The sequence below is a fragment of the Carcharhinus amblyrhynchos genome, chromosome 19 (genome assembly GCF_965287045.1).
Source record: "Carcharhinus amblyrhynchos chromosome 19, sCarAmb.v2.hapA, whole genome shotgun sequence".
NCBI lineage: Eukaryota > Metazoa > Chordata > Chondrichthyes > Carcharhiniformes > Carcharhinidae > Carcharhinus > Carcharhinus amblyrhynchos.
The window spans coordinates 31,167,135-31,188,523 of record NC_137342.1 but is presented as its reverse complement, the minus strand read 5'-3'; the positions used below and the strand labels follow the sequence as shown (position 1 = coordinate 31,188,523).

The following is a 21,389-nucleotide window of genomic DNA, read 5'->3' as shown; positions in this document are numbered from 1 at the left end:
TTAAAGTTGGCGAGTCCACAACTGCTGTAGGCAGGGCATTCCACGCCCTTACTACCCTCTGAGTAAAGAACCTACCTCTGACATCCATCCTATAACTACCACCCCTTCATTTAAAGCTATGTCCCCTCATGTTAGCCATCACCATCCAAGGAAAAAGGCTCTCACTACCCACCCTATCTAACCCTCTGATCATCTTGTATGCCTCAATTAGGTCACCTTGTAATCTTCTTCTCTCTAATGAAAATAACCTCAAGTCCCTCAGCCTTTCCTCATAAGACCTTCCCACCATACCAGGCAACATCCTGGTAAACCTCCTCTGCACCCTTTCCAACGCCTCCACATCTTTCTTATAATGCGGCAACCAGAACTGTACACAATATTCCAAGTGTGGCCACACCAGAGTTTTGTACAGTTGCAACATGACCTCACGGCTCTGAAATTCAATCCCTCTACCAATAAAAGCTAACACACCGTACGCCTTCTTAACAACCTTATCAACCTGGGTGCCAACTTTCAGGGAGCTATGCGCATGTACCCTGAGATCTTTCTGCTCCACAACACTACTAAGAGTCCTTCCATTAGCCCTATATTCTGTACTCCTGTTACTCTTACCAAAGTGAATCACCTCACACTTTTCCGTATTAAACCCCATTTGCTACCTCTCGGCCCAGCTCTACAGCTTATCTATGTCCCTCTGCAAACTGTAACATCCATCCTCACTGTCTACAACTCCTCCGACTTTGGTGTCGTCAGCAAATTTACTAATCCATCCTTCTACACCCTCATCTAGGTCATTTATAAAAATGACAAACAGCAGTGGCCCCAAAACAGATCCTTGAGGTACACCACTTGTAACTGAACTCCAGGTTGAATATTTCCCATCAACCACCACCCTCTGTCTTCTATCAGCTAGCCAATTCCTGATCCAAACTGCAAAATCACCCTCAATCCCATGCATCTGCATTTTCTGCAGTAGCCTACCATGGGGAACCTTATCAAACGCTGTGCTAAAATCCCTATACACCACGTCAACTGCCTTACCCTTATCCACCTCTTTGGTCATCTTTTCAAAAACTCGATAAGGTTTGTGAGGCATGACCTACCCTTCACAAAACTGTGTTGACTATCCCTAATCAATTTATTTCTCTCTAGATGATTATAAATCCTATCCCTTATAATTCTTTCCAAAACTTTGCCCACAACAGAAGTAAGGCTCACTGGTCTATAATTCCCAGGATGGTCTCTACTCCCCTTCTTGAACAAGGGGACAACATTTGCTATCCTCCAGTCTTCCGGCACTATACCTATAGCCAATGACGACATGAAGATCAAAGCCAAAGGCTCTGCAATCTCCTCCCTAGCCTCCCAGAGAATCCTAGGGTAAATCCCATCCAGCCCAGGGGACTTACCTATTTTCATACTCTCAAGAATTGCTAACACCTCCTCCTTATGTACCTCAATCCCGTCTAGTCTACTACCTCGTATCACAGTATTCTCCTCGATTATACTGACTTTTTCCTGCGTGAATACTGATGAAAAATACTCATTCATTGCCTGTCCTTTCTCTTCAGGCTCCACACACAACTTCCCACTGCTGTCTCTGACTGGCCCTAATCTTGCCCTAACCAATCTTTTATTCTTGGCATACCTGTAGAAAGCTTTAGGATTTTCCTTGATCCTATCCGCCAAAGTCTTCTCATGTCCTCTTCTAGCTCTTCTTCTAGCACCCTTCGGGTGGCCCTGTTTCCTCCCACAATCCAAAGAAGTGTGAGTTGATTGGTTGTGCTAAATTGATACTAGTGTCACTGGATTAGCAAGGTAAATATGTTGGGTTACGGGAGTAGGGCCTGAGTGAGACTGTGGTTTGTGTAGACTCGATGGGCCCAATGGCCTTCTTCTGCACTGTAGGCATTCTATGATTAGCCCTATACACGTCAGACTCTGAGAATGAATTGGATAAAGACTTGTGGGGAGGTAGTATAAGTGATTGTAGTTTACCTTGAGTTTTACCTTGTTAGTGCTGTATTACATTATCACTATCTGTCATTAAATTCAAAGGTTTAGAACAAAGAACAAAGAACAACACAGCATGGGAAACAGGCCTTCGGCCCAACGAGCCCGCGCCACCGTCTATGTTTATGGTACCCCCATTGGAAACCAGATTCAGGGGAGAATAATTTAGGGACAATTTGTTACACCAATCAGCCTAAGAGCACATCTTTGTGAGGAGTATAGGCTTTGTTGCTGCTGGTTCTTCCTATAGATTATGAGATTGTTCTGGAATCTGCGTATTTCTGATCTTTTTCTTTCCTTTTTTTATGTTGAGCCATATTTGGTCAGTTCAGCTGTTGTGCTGTCTGTGGCTGCTACTCTGACTTGTTGGACAAATATTGTGCTCATCTACTTATTGCTTACTTTGCTCTGTCATTGTGTGGGTTGTCACAATGTTTACATTTCAATCCTGGAATCCTCATTCCCACTTGTTTCACAATTTTACCTAAATTTAAGTGATTTCTTCTTTCCCGGTTGTTTTTCGAGTTTATTAATCTTTGCATTCAGCTCAGCAATGACTCTGTTTCAAGATTATATGAGGAACTCTTCTATAAAAGTGTGACAACTTTTACAGCGAACTCGCTGGAGTCTTTTAAGAGACTTCTGGATGAGCATGTGGGATTTAATGGGATTGAGAATTATAGATAGGCCTGGTAGATATGGATATGATCGGCGCAACTTGTGGGCCGAAGGGCCTGTTTGTGCTGTAGTGTTCTATGTTCTAACTTCACCTGGCCATTCTGTTTGGAATGTTTCTTCCATGGTCACTGACTTCTCTTTGGACTCTTTCAATTCATTCGTTATATTATCAATTTGTTTCCCAGAACTTCTCACATGTGCTTTCAAAGTCTGGATTTGTTATTCCATATTGTGCATCTCAACCTTCATGTTGATCAAATTGGGCCATCAGTTTTGGTTGTTAGTTCTGCTTTCAGGCTACTGTTCAGAAGCATCAGCAATTCTTCTGTTCCAGGCATTTTGCACGATGCCTACTGGACACTCTTGATATTTGAAGTTCATCAAATTTTAATTGAAGATCTATTTTTGTTGAATGCGCTTCTACAAGTTTGGCACTTAACCATTTCCAGTCCTTTTTCAAGTCTTCCACTTCCTGTCTGACATTCCAGTATTCTCACTGTTTTTTTCTATACAGACTCATCTTTCATACGTGAAAACTGTTCTCTATGCTAATAAACTCTGCTTCAACAGAGCACAATCCCTCTGCACTATCCTTCAAGCTCACATTCTGTAACTGCTTACTGCCAACAATTCTGAGACTTTTTGTGCTCTTTTGTGAGAAGTTCTATTTGCATTCATCATTCTATGTTCTTAATTTTCATCTCTTCATATATCTCTTTGGAAATAATGTTTGCCTAAGTTTAATTCCTTAGCTCTGTCGTCTCTTTCTTCTACTCTAGGCTTCTGCCAGTAATATCAAATATTCCTGAGTCTTCTCTGCCAACTGTTCTTCAGTTCCTTCGGAGTGACATTAAATTAAATTTGCTTCACTTCATAGTTTTCCAGAGGAATATACTTTGATCTGAGGGATCCATGTAGCTTGAAGATCCTGCAGTAGGTTTTCCTTTTCATTGCAAAGTGTAATTACTTCACCTTGAGATTCCTTTTAACTTAGGGGACCATTTTACCATTGCGTGATGCTCATTTTTGGTGAACGCAGTGGTAAAGTGGGCATAAAGCGTTTTCATGACTGGTGCCATTTTCTGAGTGCCGGATTTCCAGCATGGTCAGGCTCGCACCGGAAATGGGCGAAAGGCAGGTTAAGGCACCTAAATTAATTTTAATGCAGCTTTACATCTGCTTAGGAATCCCAGCGCTCAATTGTCAGGGCCTGCCTCCCTTTATGACCTTGCTGAGAAAGGTTCTTGCCAGCAAGGAATGGACATGCTCCCCGTGAACAGGGAGCAGTAGATCTGGCCTCATTGGTGGAACCAGAGGCCATTGAGGCCCCTTTGGGCAGTGTCAGACTGGCAATGCCACTCTGGCCCCTGGGCAATGCCAGTCTGGGCAGTGCCAGGGCAAGGGGCCAATGGGGAGGGGCTAATAGGGAGCCCGCTACCATTCTGCAAGGATCAGTGGGGAGAGGGCAGCGCTCCATAATTGGTCTAGGCAGCGAGCGGTGGCTGGTGGGGGCTGTATCTTGGGCTGTGGGTCCCCGCAATTGCAGTGGGAGGGGGCAAACAAGCTGCTTCAGGCAGCCTGTTTGACAGCTCTCTCTTTTCTCTTAGACACCTGCTACTGCTAATGCACCTGTGCAGCAAAAGAGGCCTGCACATGTGCACTGCCTCCCTTTGTAGGATTTCGGGGGTATTATGAATTATAGACAGTGTAACCAATGACAAAATTATGTGGTGGTCAGCTGACCCAGTATGAATAAGAAGCAGTTTGGGAATGGGGGGAACTTGTATGGTCCAGGGTGTGTCCTCAGGTGTTGGAGTAATGAAGGTTCTTTATTTAACCATTTTGTTTGATTTACTTTCGGAAGTAAGTTCATTTTAGAGAACACAACCTGCTGTTGCAGTTTGAATAATGTTTTGTGTTTCTCGAGGAATGTCTTTTTTTCCCTTTAATAGCTTTACTGGGGGTTTTCTATCACTCTTTTAAAGCTCTGTGCCCTTCACAACCTGAAGAATAAAATATTCATCAAAGGCTTTGAATATTTAATCTAAGTTGGTTAAGGCTTCAATCTATGCCTTGCATTAGGATTTCTTCTTTCATTAGTTCATTAAACCATTATGAAAAGTTATTAATCTGGACTTTTGCTGACCTCCTACCTCTACCTGATGCACTCTGGTAGTTTAGAAATTGTATTCTATTCCTGTTAGGTTTGGCCCTTGGATAAGTTGAAATTGTTCATGGCTGTTTTCATAACAGGTGAGCACCTCCTTAAATTTTTCTTTTAAAGTCAGATCATGCAAACCACTGAATTTTTCTGCTCCTTGTCTTCCCATTCTGGTCAGGTTTTGGAAACAAAGAACAAAGAACAACCCAGCATGGGAAACAGGCCGTTCGGCCCAACAAGCCCATGCCGCCTTTTCAACAAAGCATTTTCCTACACCTACCCTGCCCTGTGTGTATGTGAATGAAACCCCTAATGTAGCCAGATTCAGGGGAAAATAGTGCAGGGTCAATTTGGTACACCAATCAGCCTAAGAGCACATCTTTGGGGTGTGGGAGGAAACCGGAGCACCCGGAGGAAACCCACGCAACCACAGGGAGAATGCACAAACTCCCACAGACACAGGCCCAAACCCATGTATCTGCACAGTTAGCAGTGATAGTCACTGAGCTGTTGCGGTGCCTGTCTGCTGGTCCAGGATTAAGCACACACAACGACAGGAAGTACTAGGCCACTCTCGAAACCTCCAAGAGCAGCCCACGCACGACCCACCGTGTGCATGCCCCTCGTTTGACAACAAGGTGGACCGACACCTGTGGATTAAAAGAGACAAAACATTAACATATAATACTACATTTCCGGTGTCGTCCCTAGGCTCTGACCCTTTTTAATACCGTCTACTATAACCCTCCATCCCTGTTTCGCTCATGTGTCTATCTAAGTAAACCTTAAACAAGTCCAATGTGCCTGCCTCCACCACCTTACTTGGTAGCGCGTTCCATACCCCCACGACCCTCTGCGTGAAAAACCTTCCTCTCATATCCAAATTATACTTCTCCCCCCTCACCCTTAGATCGTGACTCTCGTAATCTAGGGAAAAGCCTACCACTGTTGACTCTATCTATTCCTTTCATTATTTTATACACCTCTATCAGATTCCCCCTTAATCTCCGTCTTTCTAAGGAGAAGAGCCCCAGTTTCTCCAACCTTTCCTCGTAACTCAGTCCTTCCATGCCAGGCAACATCCTGGTAAACCTCCTCTGCACCCTCTCCAGGGTCTCCACGTCCTTCCGGTAGTAAGGTGACCAGAACTGGACGCAGTACTCCAAATGCGGCCTAACCAACGTTCTGTACAACTGAAGCATTAGACGGCAGCTCTTATACTCTATACCCCTTCCTATGAAGGCTAACATTCCATAAGCTTTCTTCACAACCTTCTCTACCTGTATTGACACCTTCAGAGACTTGTGCACCTGCACTCCCAGGTCCCTCTGTATTTCTATACTCTTAATCGGTCTACCTTTTATCATGTAACTCCTCCCTGCATTATTCCTTCCAAAATGCATCACCTCGCATTTGTCAGGATTAAATTCCATCTGCCATCTATCTGCCCAATATACCAACCTATCTATATCCTGCTGTGTCACCTGACAGTCCTCCTCAGTATCTGCTAATCCTGCCATCTTGGTGTCATCCGCAAACTTGCTGATCACACCACGTACGCCCTCTTCCAAGTCGTTTATATATACTACAAAGAGGAGAGGTCCCAGTACTGAGCCCTGCGGCACACCACTGGTGACTGACCTCCAGCCAGGAAAGGACCCTTCCACTACTACTCTCTGTCTCCTATTGCCCAGCCAGTTTTCAATCCACCTCGCTACCTGTCCTTGTATCCCATGTGCCTTAACCTTTTCTACCAGCCTACCGTGAGGGACTTTGTCAAACGCCTTACTGAAATCCATATAGATGACATCAACGGCTCGCCCATCGTCAAGCGTTTTTGTCACCTCCTCAAAAAATTCTACCAGATTTGTAAGGCAAGACCTCCCCCGAACAAAGCCATGTTGCGTATCCCTAATCAGATCGCAATGCTCCAAATGCTCATACATCCTATCCCTCAGAATTTTTTCCTATAATTTTCCTACCACTGATGTCAAACTCACTGGTCTATAATTACCAGGGTTATCCCTACTACCCTTTTTAAACAGCGGTACCACATTAGCTACCCTCCAGTCTTCTGGGACCTCACCTGTGTCCAAGGAAGAGACAAAGATTTGCGTCAGAGGCCCAGCAATTTCATCTTTCACCTCCCTAAGCAGCCTGGGATACATACCATCAGGCCCTGGAGCTTTATCCGTTTTTATGCTACCTAGAAACCTTAGCACCTCCTCCCTCGTAATGGATATTTCCTTCTACTGATCTACAGCTCCCTCCAAGACACTACACGACACCGAACCCCTCTCCTTCGTGAATACCGACGCAAAGTATTCATTCAGGATCTCCCCCATTCCCTCAGACTCGTACATAGCTCCCCTCCTTTGTCCCTAAGAGGACCAATTTTCCCTCTAACCACTCTCTTGCTCCTAATATAAGAGTAAAATGCTTTTGGATTTTCCTTAATCCTATCAGCCAAAGCCATTTCATGCCCTCTTTTCGCCCTTCTAACTCCCCTTTTTAGCTCCCTCCTACTCTCTCTATATTCCTCCAGCGCACTCTCCGTTGCCAGTTGTTTCGACCTAACACATGCCTCCCTCTTCTTCCTGACCAAGTCTTCGATACCACCTGTAATCCACGGCTCTCTAATCCTGCCTTTCCCATCCTTCCTCTTTGCTGGCACATGCCTTTCCTGCAACATTATCAGTTTGCCCACTTACCAACCGTGGACTTGCCAGCTAACAACCCCTCCCAATCAGTGTCCTTCAGCTCCCTCCTAATCCGGCTATAGCTCGCCTTCCCCCAGTTCAGAACCCTCCCCTTCGGACGGCACTTGTCCCTTTCCATTTTTATCCTAACGTAGACGGACTTGTGATCACTGTTAGCCACATGTTCGCCTACCTCAACCTCAACCACCTGCCCTGGCTCATTACCCAACACTAAATCCAGTATAGCCCCCTCCCTAGTCGGGCTAGTTACGTACTGCTCCAGGGACCCTTCCAGCACACATTTTACAAACTTCTCCCCATCCGTACCCCCAGCTCTAGGCACCTTCCAATCCACTCCAGGAAGATTAAAGTCACCCACTACAACCACCTTATTCTTTCTGCACCTATCTAAAATGCCTCTGCAAATACCTTCCTCCACTGACCTCGGCCCGTTGGGTCGCCTATAGTATTCCCCTAGCATCGTAATCTCTCCCTTTTTATTCCTCAACTCCACCCACAGCGACTCAATCCCTAACTCCTCCATATTATCCTCCCTCTGCACTGCTGTGATGTGCTCCTTTACTAACAGCACCACCCCACCACCTCTCTTCAACCCTCCTCTGTCACACCTAAAACACTTATACCCAGGAACATTCAGCTGCCAGTCCTGCCCTTCCCTTAACCACGTCAACTCCCATTGCACTCACTTAAAAATGTATTCTCTCCGCAGAATACCTTTAAAACAAGAGGCCTGGGCCTTCGAGTGGAGTTTTAAAATCAGGGAGAATATTTTGGAAGGCAATTACTAAGCTCTGCCTTCAGTGTTAAAACTTTGTCCTTCCTTCAGTTGAGCTCAGCCATCGAATGTCATGGTGCTAGCTGTGGACCTGTTGCTGACAAAGGGATTTCCCACACTTGCCAGTTTTGGCTGGCTCCAAAACAACAGCGATTGCAGTCAGTTTGAAAATATAAATTTCAACAATGACTGCCTGGAATAGCTGCCTGTAGAGTTTGCTCTCTCAGCTTTTTGTTTTTAAGTTGTGAATTCATTGAATCCCTGCTTTTGCTTGCCTTTAGCTGGGTTTTAAATAGTTATTCTTCTAGAGTATTCAATTAATTATTCAAATATATATTTGTGGAGTGAGCTTGGGCACTGACCAAGGGATTGGGTTTTTAGAGATGGCTCTTTTTGAACTGCACTTCTGACTCTGAAATTTTTTAAAGATTTCTAAGGATTTGTTGTAGCCTGCAATTTTAAAAGATTCGGCTCACTCTTGTTACGTCTGCTGACTCTGTGCTCTGGAATGTGAAGCTGGACTTTTAAATGAAAGTCTTCTACTGCAGTAAGGAATTTTAAATTCCGGCCTTCAGCTTCCAAGCCATTCTTTGGAGCTTTTTCCCGGAGATTTTTCCCCTGCGCCTCGCTTAGATAGAGTCATAGAGGTTTACAACATGGAAATAGGCCTTTTGGCCCAACTTGTCCATGCTGCCCAGTTTTTGCCACTAAGCTAGTCCCAGTTGGCCACATTTGGCCCAGATCCCTCTATACGCATTTTACCCAGGAAACTGTCTCAATGTTTTTTTAAAAGACAAAATTGTACCCATCTCTACTACCTCTGGCAGCTTGTTCCAGATACTTATCACCCTCTGAGTGAAAAAATTTGCCCTCTGGATCCTTTTGTATTTCTCTTGTCTCACCTTAAACCTATGCCCTTAGTTTTAAACTCCCCTATCTTCGGGAAAAGCTGTTGACTATCTACCTTATACAAGCTCCTCATTATTTTATGGACCTCTATAAGATCACCATTAAGCCTCCTATGATCCAGGAAAAAAAGTCCCAGTCTATCCAGCCTCTCCTTATAACACAAACCATCAATCTCGGTAGCAAAAGGGAAAATACTGGAAAATCTCAGCAGGTCTGGCAGCACCTGTAAGGAGAGGAGAGAGCTGTCGTTTTGAGTCCAGATGACCCTTTGTTAAAGTTTTGAGCTTTAACAAAGGGTCATCTGGACTCGCAACCTCAGCTCTTTTCTCTCCTTGCAGATGCAGCCAGACCTGCTGAGATTTTCCAGCATTTTCTCTTTTGGTTTCAAATTCCAGCATCTGCAGTAATTTGCTTTTATCAAGTCTTGGTAGCATCCTAGTAAATCTTTTCTGCACTCTTTGTAGTTTAATAATATCCTTTCTATAATAGGGTGACCAGAACTGTACACTGTATTCCAAGTGTGGCCTCTACTAATGTCTTGTACAACTTATACAAGACATCCAAACTCCTGTATTCAATGTTCTGACCAATGAAACTTCTAGAGTTCCTTTTCAGGTCAGAACACTTTGTTAAAGTTTATCTCTTCTAGCATTTTGTTTCCAGTTGCATTAGTGAGGTTTTTTTTGAGAGATTTTGGGTATTTTCATAAGCTACTGCCATGTTGAAGGGTGTTGACTACAGTTCGGTAGGTCTGTAGAAGTCTTTGTAGTCATACACAGTATAACTGTAAGTCTTGGAACTATTTAAAAATAAACAAAGAGCACAGTCCATGAGCTGGGTCCACATAGGAACTAAACTGCCATGTGGAGGTTAAGCACCACCATGGTCGGCACAGTGGCACAGTAGTTAGAACTGCTGCCTCAGCGTCAGGGACCGGGGTTCAATTCCCGGCTTGGTTCACTGTGAGGAGTTTGCACATTCTCCCCATGTCTGCATGTGTTTCCTCAGGATGCCCTGGTTTCCTCCCACAGGTTGAAAGACATGCTGGTTAGGTACGTTTACCCAAACAGGTACCGGAGTATGGCGACTAGGGGAATTTCACTTTAACTTCATGGCAGTGTTAATGTAAGCCTATTTGTGACTAATAAATAAACTTTATTTTACTTAAGGGCTTCTAAACAAACTGGCTTGTTTCCATTTTGTGATTTCTGTGTAAATTTTTATACCTGAAAATAAAATCTTGGTTGTATGAGATCAGTGCACTGAGCATTCTTACTAGTTTGTAGGCCTGCTTTAGTGGAGTGCATGAATGTGATTTAATGCAGTGTAGAATAAGGTACATTTTTAAGGATATGGGAAACTGTAGACAAGACTGTTAACACAGTGGTCACATTTCCAAGCTAACAAATCTTCTACAGAGACTGTGCAGAATTATTCCAGCAATGCCATTGCATGCAGATTTTCAGCCCCTGCATGCTTTTCCTGACTGCCCATTTTATGCTCTTGTGGTTCTTTCTCCTCCGGGACTTCCTTGAAGATAACTTATTGCAGAGCAAAGATGTCTAGAGTGCAACAAATAAGAATAATCTTTGAAACCTTGGTCTTACTTAGAGAACATACCAGCTCAAACCAAGTTCCTAAAGCTGTTTCAACATGCGTTGATATGTGTTAGGGTCCCATACCAGAACCTCAAAGTACATTATGAAGCCACACTAGATCCCAACAATTTTTCTACTTTGGCATAAATATGAGGGAAGGATAATTCGCTCCAAGAGTAGTTCCACTGACAAATTAAGATTTTTTTTATCAAAACAAGCTTCATTCATAGCATAGTTTTAAGTATATTAAGTCCAAAGATGTGCAAGTTAGGTGGATTGGTCATGGTAAATTGCCCCTTAGTATCCTAAGATGCGTAGGTTAGATGGATTGGCCGTGGTAAAATATGTGGGGTTACGGGAATAAGGTATTGGTAAAATAATCTGTCAGAGAGTTGGTGCAGACTCAATGGGTTGAATGGTCTCTTCTGCACTATAGGGATTCTATGATACTCTAACTCCCAATAAAATGAAACAGCTTAATTCTTAAGCCATGTTTCTTAAAACATGAAAAGAAATAACTCTCATTTCTAACTTATCAGCATTTTAGTTCCAAATAAGTAACATTCTTCTTGCAGACTTAAAACCCACTTTAAATATAGTTAGCAATCATAAGTATACTTATGATGAACATATACAACCTTGGAGTTTCAGTGAGATAATGAGCTTTCACAAGCCTGCAAAACTCTTAACTTCAACCAGAACAGTTAAACTCCTATTCCTTTTCTGCAAAAGCCTGTTTCTTTCTCTGCAGTAGATTTAGGACTACACATAAACCACAACATCATATGACCCTATCAATCACTCAAATCTGAAATCTCAGGGAAGCTTGAAGTAAACAAAAGTCCATTAACCCTATTTAACATAACATACTCATTTGCAAAATTAAGTTAGTAATTATCTTGTTTCCCCTTGCATCAGAGCTGTATTCCTTCCAGACTGATTACATGTAGAAGATGAACTTTAAAACATTTTCCTGAAACATAAAAACGCTGTGTGCATTTTATATATATATATAAATATATATGTGTATATTATTTGCACACTTTTATTACATAGGCTCATTGATAATTCTTGTAAATTCATCAAATCATTATAATTCTGCTTAGCTGGTATCCTGGGCTACCAAACAGCTGTTATATGTGGCTCTAGAGAGCCTCAAATTCTAATAAGCTACCTTGAGAGTTGGTCTCATATGTGAAATATGATTCCTTAAAATTTAGCATTCCAATGTGTGCCTGACAAGCAAGCGTTAATTTGCATAAACTAGTCTAGATTTCAACTATGTTCAACATCAAGAGAATGAAATCCTCTCTTATTTATGTAAATAATGGCAGTGTGTAAGAGAGCATGTATGGCTTACAATCTATAACCCTCTGGACATTCAGAAATCCTGCCATTCTATAGAACTGCAGTCTTTCCTGGCTCTCTGTGAAGAAGATAAATGGAATTGTTTCACATAGATTACTTGCTTAACACATCTATGGACAACTGAATGACTGTTGGCGAAGTTGCCAATGGGTAACCTAAAACTACCCCAAAGCATCAAAAATAAGGGTAGTTGTGATTTCAGCAGCAACCAGCAATGTTGTTTCTATGACAGAGCTGGATTTTAGTTCAGACATCACAGCATATTTCATGTATTGCAGTCACTGCAGACACTGTTTCTATGACTAATAGAGGTTTGTACACCTCTGTCCAAAAGCTTTGGTGTCAAATAGATCAGGTAGATGCAAAAAGTTTCTGGTGCAGCCTGACATGGCTCCCTTCACCATCCTGTTCCTTCAAAACCCAGGAGAATTTCCATCGGGAAAACCATTGTAGCAATATTGGATCTATTGTACAAAAAGAGACGGTGGTACAACTGCTACCAGGACTCTACATGTACAAAAAGAGACAGTGGCTCAACTGCCACCAGGATTCCAGAAAATCTAAAGTGGCCTAAAAATCTTCTTGTGGGCCTCTAAAATTCACAATGTACAGATCTCAGTCCCTTGCATCTCTGGACAAAAAAACTGTACGGACATACTGGAAACTGTGCTGAACTGATGTAATCATCATAACTGAAGTACAACATCATCACTTCATTTTGGTTTTAGCCACAAACTGGCCTTCTAGATTATTATAACTACACTCAAACGATCAATAATGCCCGCATTACACCCCAAAATCTTGTGTTATTGACCAGAAAATTTACCCTAAGATCTTTCAAAAGCTGACAACAAAACTGCTGTTTAATGGGTGAAGTATTAAACTAATTTTTAATTTACTGAACATTATTCTTCTCCTATAGCCAAAAAGAGGGGAAAAATGGTGTGACTTAACATTATCTGCACTAGTTTTCAAAAGTAATGTTCAAATTTTCAACTCAAATTATCTATGAGCTTTTGTTCATATTTTCATGTCGACAATACAAAATTTCAGTTCCTGTACTTAAAATGCTCTTAAATATTTCAGCAATTAAAGAAGGACTAAAATAACCACACTCCTTAATAGAGAAGAAAATCCTCTTTGATAATAATGATTTGGGAACAGTACAAATGAGTTTTCTATATTACTCAGGAATAGTATAAGTTTTAACTGCTATGCTTTCTGTAAAATAGGTATGTGATCAAAATATTGTAGGAGCGCTTGAATCATTATTGAGTTGAAGAAGAAACAATTTGGTTTATTGTATGGTTTTTATATATGAACTGGACATCCATCCAGAGAGGGATGGAATTTAATAAAAATAGGTGATTGGTTATAGTACATCTCCTTAACCCTCAGGCTTAGAAGGCTGAGTGCAGGTACACTTTAGGTAATTAATTAGTTATAGAAGCTCACCTTGGGAGAGGTGAATTTGATTGTAACAGAAGGAAAGCAAAATGCTATCCCTTACTGAATATTGCTGTGGACCACAGGCTCTATACAATTAATAATAATAAGAAGAAAGATAGTTTTTTGTTTAAAATGGTTTAGGGGATAGGATGCAAAGTTAGATCTGCATTCCAAAGTTTTTCCATCAATAACAAATAAAACAATTTGCAAAACCTCGCCTTAGAAGGTTAAATGAATAGGTTAGTATCCATCTTAGTGGAGTGCCCCAGGGGTCAGTGCTGGGGCCTCAGCTATTTACCATTTATATAGATGATCTGGAGGAGGGAACCGAGTGTATGGTGTCGAAATTTGCTGATGACACCAAGATTGGTGGAACGGCAAATTGCGCGGAGGGTGTGGAGAGTCTGCAGAAGGATCTAGATAGGCTGGGCGAATGGGCCAGGAACTGGCAAATGGAATTTAATGTTGGCAAGTGCGAGGTGGTCCACTTTGGTAGGAATAATGGTAGGAAGGACTATTACTTACATGGCAAAAAACTGCAGCAGGCGATGGTGCAGAGGGACCTCGGGGTCCTTGTGCATGAGTCGCAAAAACCCAGCCTGCAAGTGCAGCAGGTGGTCAGGAAGGCTAATGGGATGCTGGCCTTCATAGTGAGGGGGATTGAATGTAAAAGTAGGGAGGCTGCAGCTGGAGTACTGTGTGCAGTTTTGGTCGCCGCACTTATGCAAGGATATTTTGGCCTTGGAGGGAGTGCAGAGGAGGTTTACTAGGCTGATACTGGAGTTGAGGGGGTTGAGCTATGAGGAGAGGCTGAATAAACTAGGCTTGTACTCGTTAGAGTTTAGAAGAATGAGGGGAGATCTCATTGAGACATATAAAATGATGAATGGGATGGATAGGATAGAGGTGGAGAGACTCTTCCCGCTCAGAAAGGACAGTAGGACTAAGGGGCACAGCCTCAAGATAAAGGGGGGAGCGGTTTAGAACGGAGTTGAGGAGGAACTTCTTCACTCAAAGGGTGGTGAATCTCTGGAATTCTCTGCCCATTGAAGTGGTGGAGGCTGCCTCGCTAAATATTTTTAAGACGCGGGTTGATGGGTTTTTGATAAGCGAGGGGATTAAGGATTATGGGGAGAGGGCGGGAATGTGGAACTAAGCCAAGACAGATCAGCCATGATCTTATTGAATGGCGGGGCAGGCTCGAAGGGCTAGATGGCCTACTCCTGCTCCTATTTCTTATGTTCTTATGTTATGTAAATGGCACTGGATTGAATAGATGGGTTGAATGGTCTTTCCTCAGTTTTAAGAATTTTATGATCTGGAAAAAAAAAGGTCTACCATTATTACAAGTCTGTTTTACCATTCTTTCGTTAGTCTGTATTTCCACTTATTACTTTCCTAAGAAGGACCTGAATATTCATCATGTTTACTACATACTTCACACTTTGACGATAGATGTTTATACCATTTTGGCAGCTTTCATCTGCAATCAAAATGTTGCATAAATATACAGATTAGCAAACCTACTGGGTCCACACTTTTGGGTGGTAGAGTTTTCACATTTCTTAGTCAACTTGTAGGCACCTCTCATACGAATGAAGCCTGACATTCGGAACACTTAGTGTCGGTTCCAAACAGGTCAGCCCAGATGACATGAATACTTTGTCAATGGATTAGAACAGAAACTGGTACATTCCTCATAAATCAGTGACTGTCGTAGGAGAATGACATCTTAAGGAACATTGCAATTGCATTGTGCAACCAAACGGGTTTGATCTAGATTAGTTAAGAAATCAAATTCTTCTTCCAAAAAGACATCAAAATAACAACAAAACTTCCTTTTGAAGAAATCTGAAAGTATGGAAATAGATGTTATAATGAATGCAATTGGCTTACATTATCAGTTCCTTATTAAAATATAGTGCTCAGGTGTTCAAATCTCTGAACTATAATTTTTTTGCTATTAATATTAACCAATAACATTCATGGATATATATTTTGGACTTTAAAAACAAAACATTTAAATATTTTCAGTAATGGATCAATTAATTTTCAGAACTGAGCAAATGGGTATTTGTGGTTTAGATTCAGATTTACTTTTATGAGGATATAAATCATGCTTTAAATATTTATTCAGGTCAACTGAATAAAATTATCTTCATAATTCTCAGTGGTTTAATATGACTGCGAAAAGAAATCCTACCTTTGGTATCCACTTTGAAGTCCTCTGGCAGTAAGCCATCTTGCCTGTTGCCTAGGACAAATGCCAGAAACGAAAGGATGAGTGCGTCAAGGATTCCAATAATAGCCAGAATGTAGGCCCAGCGGACAGAGCAGGCACCAAGTGTGTACTTGTCTGTCTTTTCACCACACATGCGCTTTACTTCATCTGAATCCCAACCGTCTGGGAAGATCATGCAGCCCAGGATCAAGCAGGCAGCTGAGAAAAGAAATCAAAAAGTGACAAAAAAACACATACCACAAAGCCGGCAACTTATGAAACACAAACTTTAGAACGCAATGACCGCACAATAGATGCAGATATCAATCCAGTACAAATTCCTGATCGGTTTACTTTGTATTAAATTTAGTTTACTTATATTGACTATGTTCCACCTTCTTAATTCCACTTTGAGATATTTGAATTTTGGATGATTTTTGCTATGCAGTGATAACACCATCCCATACCATTGGTCTCGAGAGGTGGATATAATGTACTGATTTAGTGTTAGTGCATAGTTTCCAAAGGTCAGGTCTAATTAATTCATGGTTCCTTCGTAAAATTTAATGTAAACTTGTCAGAAATAAAATTACTCAATTTTGGGATGCAAAGCTCAATCCCCACCCCTCACCCACCCACCCCTCACTGAACTTTACATGTCTGTGCCCTTGTACTTCGACCTGTCTGTCATATTGGCATTTGTTTCAGGATTCACTGTTTTGTAGATAATTTGCTTTACCATAAGAAATACAATGGAACATGATAGATGACAGCAAATGCCAAAGTGAGGGAATAACTACGTCTTTATCAATGTCAAAAACTCACGTCAAATAGAAATGTGTTAAAGGTAGAGTTTCAGCACAGGCCCAGATTAACACTGAAGGATTACCAAAGTCTATGCTGATCTTGTCATTGGCAACTTTCCAATTGATCTCATTTGCATACACCTGAGCATTAAAACTGGTGTAACACAAGCGTAAATTCAGCATAACCTTTTGGGGGCCCAAGTAGTTCTTTTTGCTCTCTCAATTTTCAATATCCTGAGAATTAATTTCAAACCATCATTTATGTGCTTTAATCACCACTGTATGATGAAGTAAATGCAATTCTGGATCTCCTCAGGGTTGTGTATTGTCACTTTTACTTCTCATCCTCTGTATAAATGATTGTCAGAGTTTAAAGACATCATGATCTTGAAGTTTGCTGATGATTTATGACTTGTGGATTTTATCCGGAATAAGAAAGTAAATGGGGAGGCATTGGTAAAATGGTGCTTTAACAATTCTCTTAAATTGTACACATTATAGATATAATTAGGGTCAATTAATGATATTGTTCCTGTATTGATTCATGATGAGGACATTGTAATAGTTACTAACTACAAATGTCTAGGTGTCAAAGTAAATGATATGTTGAATTGGAAGGAACAGTGTAGAGGTGCAGTGGCCAAGCGATATACAAAATTATCCTACCTCAAAGTTAAAAAAATCTTTTGGAGTAAATCTTACAATCATGAAACCCTTCTTGATGGCTATGGTTTGCCTGACACTGTTTTAAAAAAGCAGAGAATTTAAGGGTATAGAGACCAGTGAACCAGGCAGGGGGCGGTATTTGATGAGCAGATCTTTCTAGATGAAATACGTTGCTGAAGAATTTTGACAAAAGAGTGTCATACATAATGAGAATTGTCCCCTTGTTTCAGTATTACTCCTGATTGCATTCAGAGAAAAGGTTACAAACTCTCAGATACAGGGCAAATCAATTCCTGATTGTGTTCGAGCCCTTCTCTATGAGAATTTTTAACATGAATTTGATGTATGGATGAGGATCTGCACTCAGGGTGGGATTCTGATTATTTCAGCGTGTTGGGATTGTTTTCCATACATAGTTAATTAAAGTCAGATCTCAGTCATGAGGTCGTTTTCTTTTATTCTTACTATTCTTTTACATTATCCATACAATTTTTTAAAAATTATACGGAATTATTCTCATACAATTCTGCTCTTAAGTATCCACCTAGCATGAAAATGGGAGAGGGGTAGATCTGTTTTTTGGGTGTTTTCATGCCCAATCTTGTGCACATAGCGCTTGGAAAAATGGTCTAGACTATTTCTGGCTGCTGCAGGCAGTGGGCTGGGTTAATTCATCAGCTAGCCTCTGTGTCTACACAAGTCCAGTCGCAACTGCAAAGGCAGCTATTACATGTGCACAGATCTCTGATTCTGTACATCTACAATAGCAGCAGCAGAAATCTGACAGAGAGAGAGCTGTCAGACCCATGTTGTTGCAGGCAGCCTTAACAAACTCTCCCCTCTCTCCCCGATCGCGAGGCCCACATCACCCGAAATGCAGCCCCCACCACCCAGACTGATTGTGTCCCCCTCACGATGATCATGATGCAGAGTGGGAGCCGCTCCAACCCCCCAGTCGATATCAGGCAGAGTTTGCAGCAGCCCCCCTCACCCTGATCCGATCATCTGCAGAGTGGCAATGGGCACTGCCCCCTCCCCGATTGGGCCATCCCTTCAGGCGTTACCCAGTGGGCAGAATAATGCCCACTCCCAGTGAAGCCATAAAGGCGTGAGCCCAGACAGTTCACTGCCGGGCTCACTTCTACCATGTAAATGAAGATTAAAATAAATTTGAATGAATTAGTCTCTCACCCATTTTCAGTGAGAGGCTGACCTCACTGGAAATCTGGTTCTCGTAAGATTGTGAAAGGGGAGAAATTGGACGTGATCCTGACTTCTCAGCTCTCACGCAATGTTACCAGCTCCCCTCAAAATTCCGCCCATAACTCAAATTGAATTAGGTTGAGGATTTTAATACTAGAGACTCTGAGGCCATTATAAAGCATTAAGAGATGCATAAAACACATTATAGGTCTCAGTGCGAAAGTTAAAAACAAAAATCACCAAACATCGGAAATAAATTTTAGGGACCAAGAGTGAATGAATGTGTCATGTGGCTTTCACATTTTATGGGTGTACATTTTTGCCTGTTCAAAAGTCTATATTCTAAGGCTTTTGTATCAGTGTGGAGTTACGTTAATGAACTAAATAGGGGTCTAGTAGTTACAACTTGGGAACAGTGTTAAAGATTATGAGGATATTTAAACCCAATGTTTCTTTGATGTTATTGTCCTCAAAACCTTTCTTGAGGATAATAACATCTTTTTCTGCCAGGTTTTGTGGGAGTAAAGTCATTGTGCAAGCGTGCCCCATTATTTTTGCATTAAATATTTATGTTTTCAGGGTTATGTGAGCCCAATACATAAGTTCTCTCAGTGAGAAATGAAACAATTATTTGTTAGGTGCCTCTCAGGTATACTGAAACAAATAAACACATTTTCAATGATATCTATATTTTATCAGGCATCCTACAATAATGACGCGATGGCTCAGATTCTATACACAGCACTGAAGGAATGATGCGCACTTCTAACCTCAGAGAAAGCCACCCACGAAGATTTAATGATCTCTGTGCCGTGAATTTCATTTTTTCCAATGTTAATTTGAATCTGACACCAAGTCAAGGGATGTCCAAGAAAAATGATGTCATCAAACAGGATAAGCAGCTAATCACATTGAAGAATTTTCACAGACAGCAAACCAATAAGTAAAAGGCACTGATTTCCTTAACTTCTAATTTAATTTTACAGTGAACGTAACTTTTTCAGGGGTTTCTAACAGCAAAATTGTAATGTAAAATGGAAGTTCTCATCAATTCAGTGACAGATGGTCATCCATGAGGACAGCAACATCTGCGGAGAAGCAGGGAATGATTGAAAACAACTCCTTAAAGCACAGAAACAGGCATTTCAGCCCAACCAATCTATGTGAGTGTTAATGCTTGACTTGGTCCTCCTCCCAGCTTTCCCCATCTAAATCTACCATTGTAATCTTCTGATCCTTTCTCTCTTGTATGTTTATCTAGCTTCCCCTTAAACGCATCAGAACTATTTGCTTCAAGCACACCACTTGGCAGTGAGTTCCACCTTCTTATCACTCTTTGGGTAAATTTAACTGCAAAGGCACAGAAGCTGATCATTAAAACAAAATCCTGATCAACGATTTTCCAGATCATTTACCAATTACTGTACTAACTGTTATAGAATGATTACAACACAGAAGGAGACAATTCGGTCCATCACGTCCATGTTAAATCATTTGAAGATTCTGTTAAATCTGGTTTCATAAATTTTCTACGATAGCTTATATGAAATACGAATGAAATGCTTTAATTGGGACATGAAATTTATAACCTTTAAAGACTCACTTCAGTTTATTCATAGCTTCAAAACTATGTTTTTCCATTTAGCAAATCTAACTGTTAATGATAAGCCAGCCTACCACATGCTATAAAAAAGAGTAGGAATGTTACAGCAGCATCTCAAGTACATTTATTTAGCCAAGCTCATGAAACTGCTATTTTCCAAATGAGAACTATTTGATATGTGTGCGTCAGCTGTGGTTCAGTTGGCAGCCCTCTTGCTTCTGAGAAACAATATTGTGGGTTCAAATCCCATTCCAGAGCCTTGAGGAGAAAGAAATCTAGGCAGACGTTACAGTGCAGAACTGAGGGATTGCTGCACTTCTTTCGGAAGAGCCATCTTTCAGATGAGATGTTAAACCATGCCCCTGCCTTCTTTCTAACCTAGGGGATGAAGAACCTATGGCACTATTTCGAAGAAGAGCAAGGGTGTTTTCCCTGGTGTCCAGGCCAACATATATCCCTTAATCACTATCATAAAAACTGATTATTTGGCCATTATCACATAGTTGTTTGTGGGATTCTGTTTATGCAAATTGGTTAATGCATTTCCTACATTATAGCAGTAACTATATTTCAAAGTGTGTTTCATTGATTACAAAGCACTTTTGGACATCCTAAGCTTGTAAGAGATGCTTTATAAACATAAGACCTGCTGTTCTTTATGTAAATCGCACATGTGGAACAACATATTTTAGCTGTCAGTAACATTACAAAATGTTCCAGATTTCATGGACATGTTCACTTAGGCTCCTGACACACAGTGAACAGATTATCTCACCAGTGATAGTGAGCCCCCTGCATTCTTTCATTTCTGTACAAGATAATCAGATCACTTGCTGTATCATCAATCCTTCATATCAATTGTCATACTTCTGTCGCTGGTGAGATACCCTCTACTTTTTCAAATTCATTCTAAATCACAATATTTCTCAAACCACCCTTCATTTTAGCGAAGCTTGAAATGAAATAATATTTCCATCGATCAACATTTATCACTGACAGTTGTGGCCATTTCAGGCTATAATAGCTCACCAACAAAAATAACATGCAGTGAGCCGTTAGATTGGTATCAACTAGTTTAATGTTTTGCAGTGTTGAAATTAGAAATAGTCAAATTATACTTCTACATTTTTTTTACTTTCATAAGATGTTTCTTTATTTCATCTTTAGAGGTCTCCAAGTCATGCAACATTTTTAGTTGTGATGTCAGGGGGCTTCGCTC

At 41.2% G+C, this 21,389-nt stretch overlaps 1 protein-coding gene across 3 annotated transcripts in view; it reads right to left on the bottom strand.

Moving 5' to 3' along the window:
• Positions 1-21,389, bottom strand: part of lhfpl3 (LHFPL tetraspan subfamily member 3) — a 293,648-nt gene that overhangs the window by 64,286 nt on the left and 207,973 nt on the right. For all 3 annotated transcript variants that reach the window (XR_013888978.1, XM_080207482.1, XM_080207483.1), the window contains exon 2: positions 15,875-16,111. Coding sequence is in view for 2 of the 3 variants with exons in the window: in XM_080207482.1 (XP_080063608.1) it covers positions 15,875-16,111 (237 nt within the window). In the remaining variant the exon portion in view is untranslated. The remainder of the gene's footprint in view (positions 1-15,874; positions 16,112-21,389) is intronic.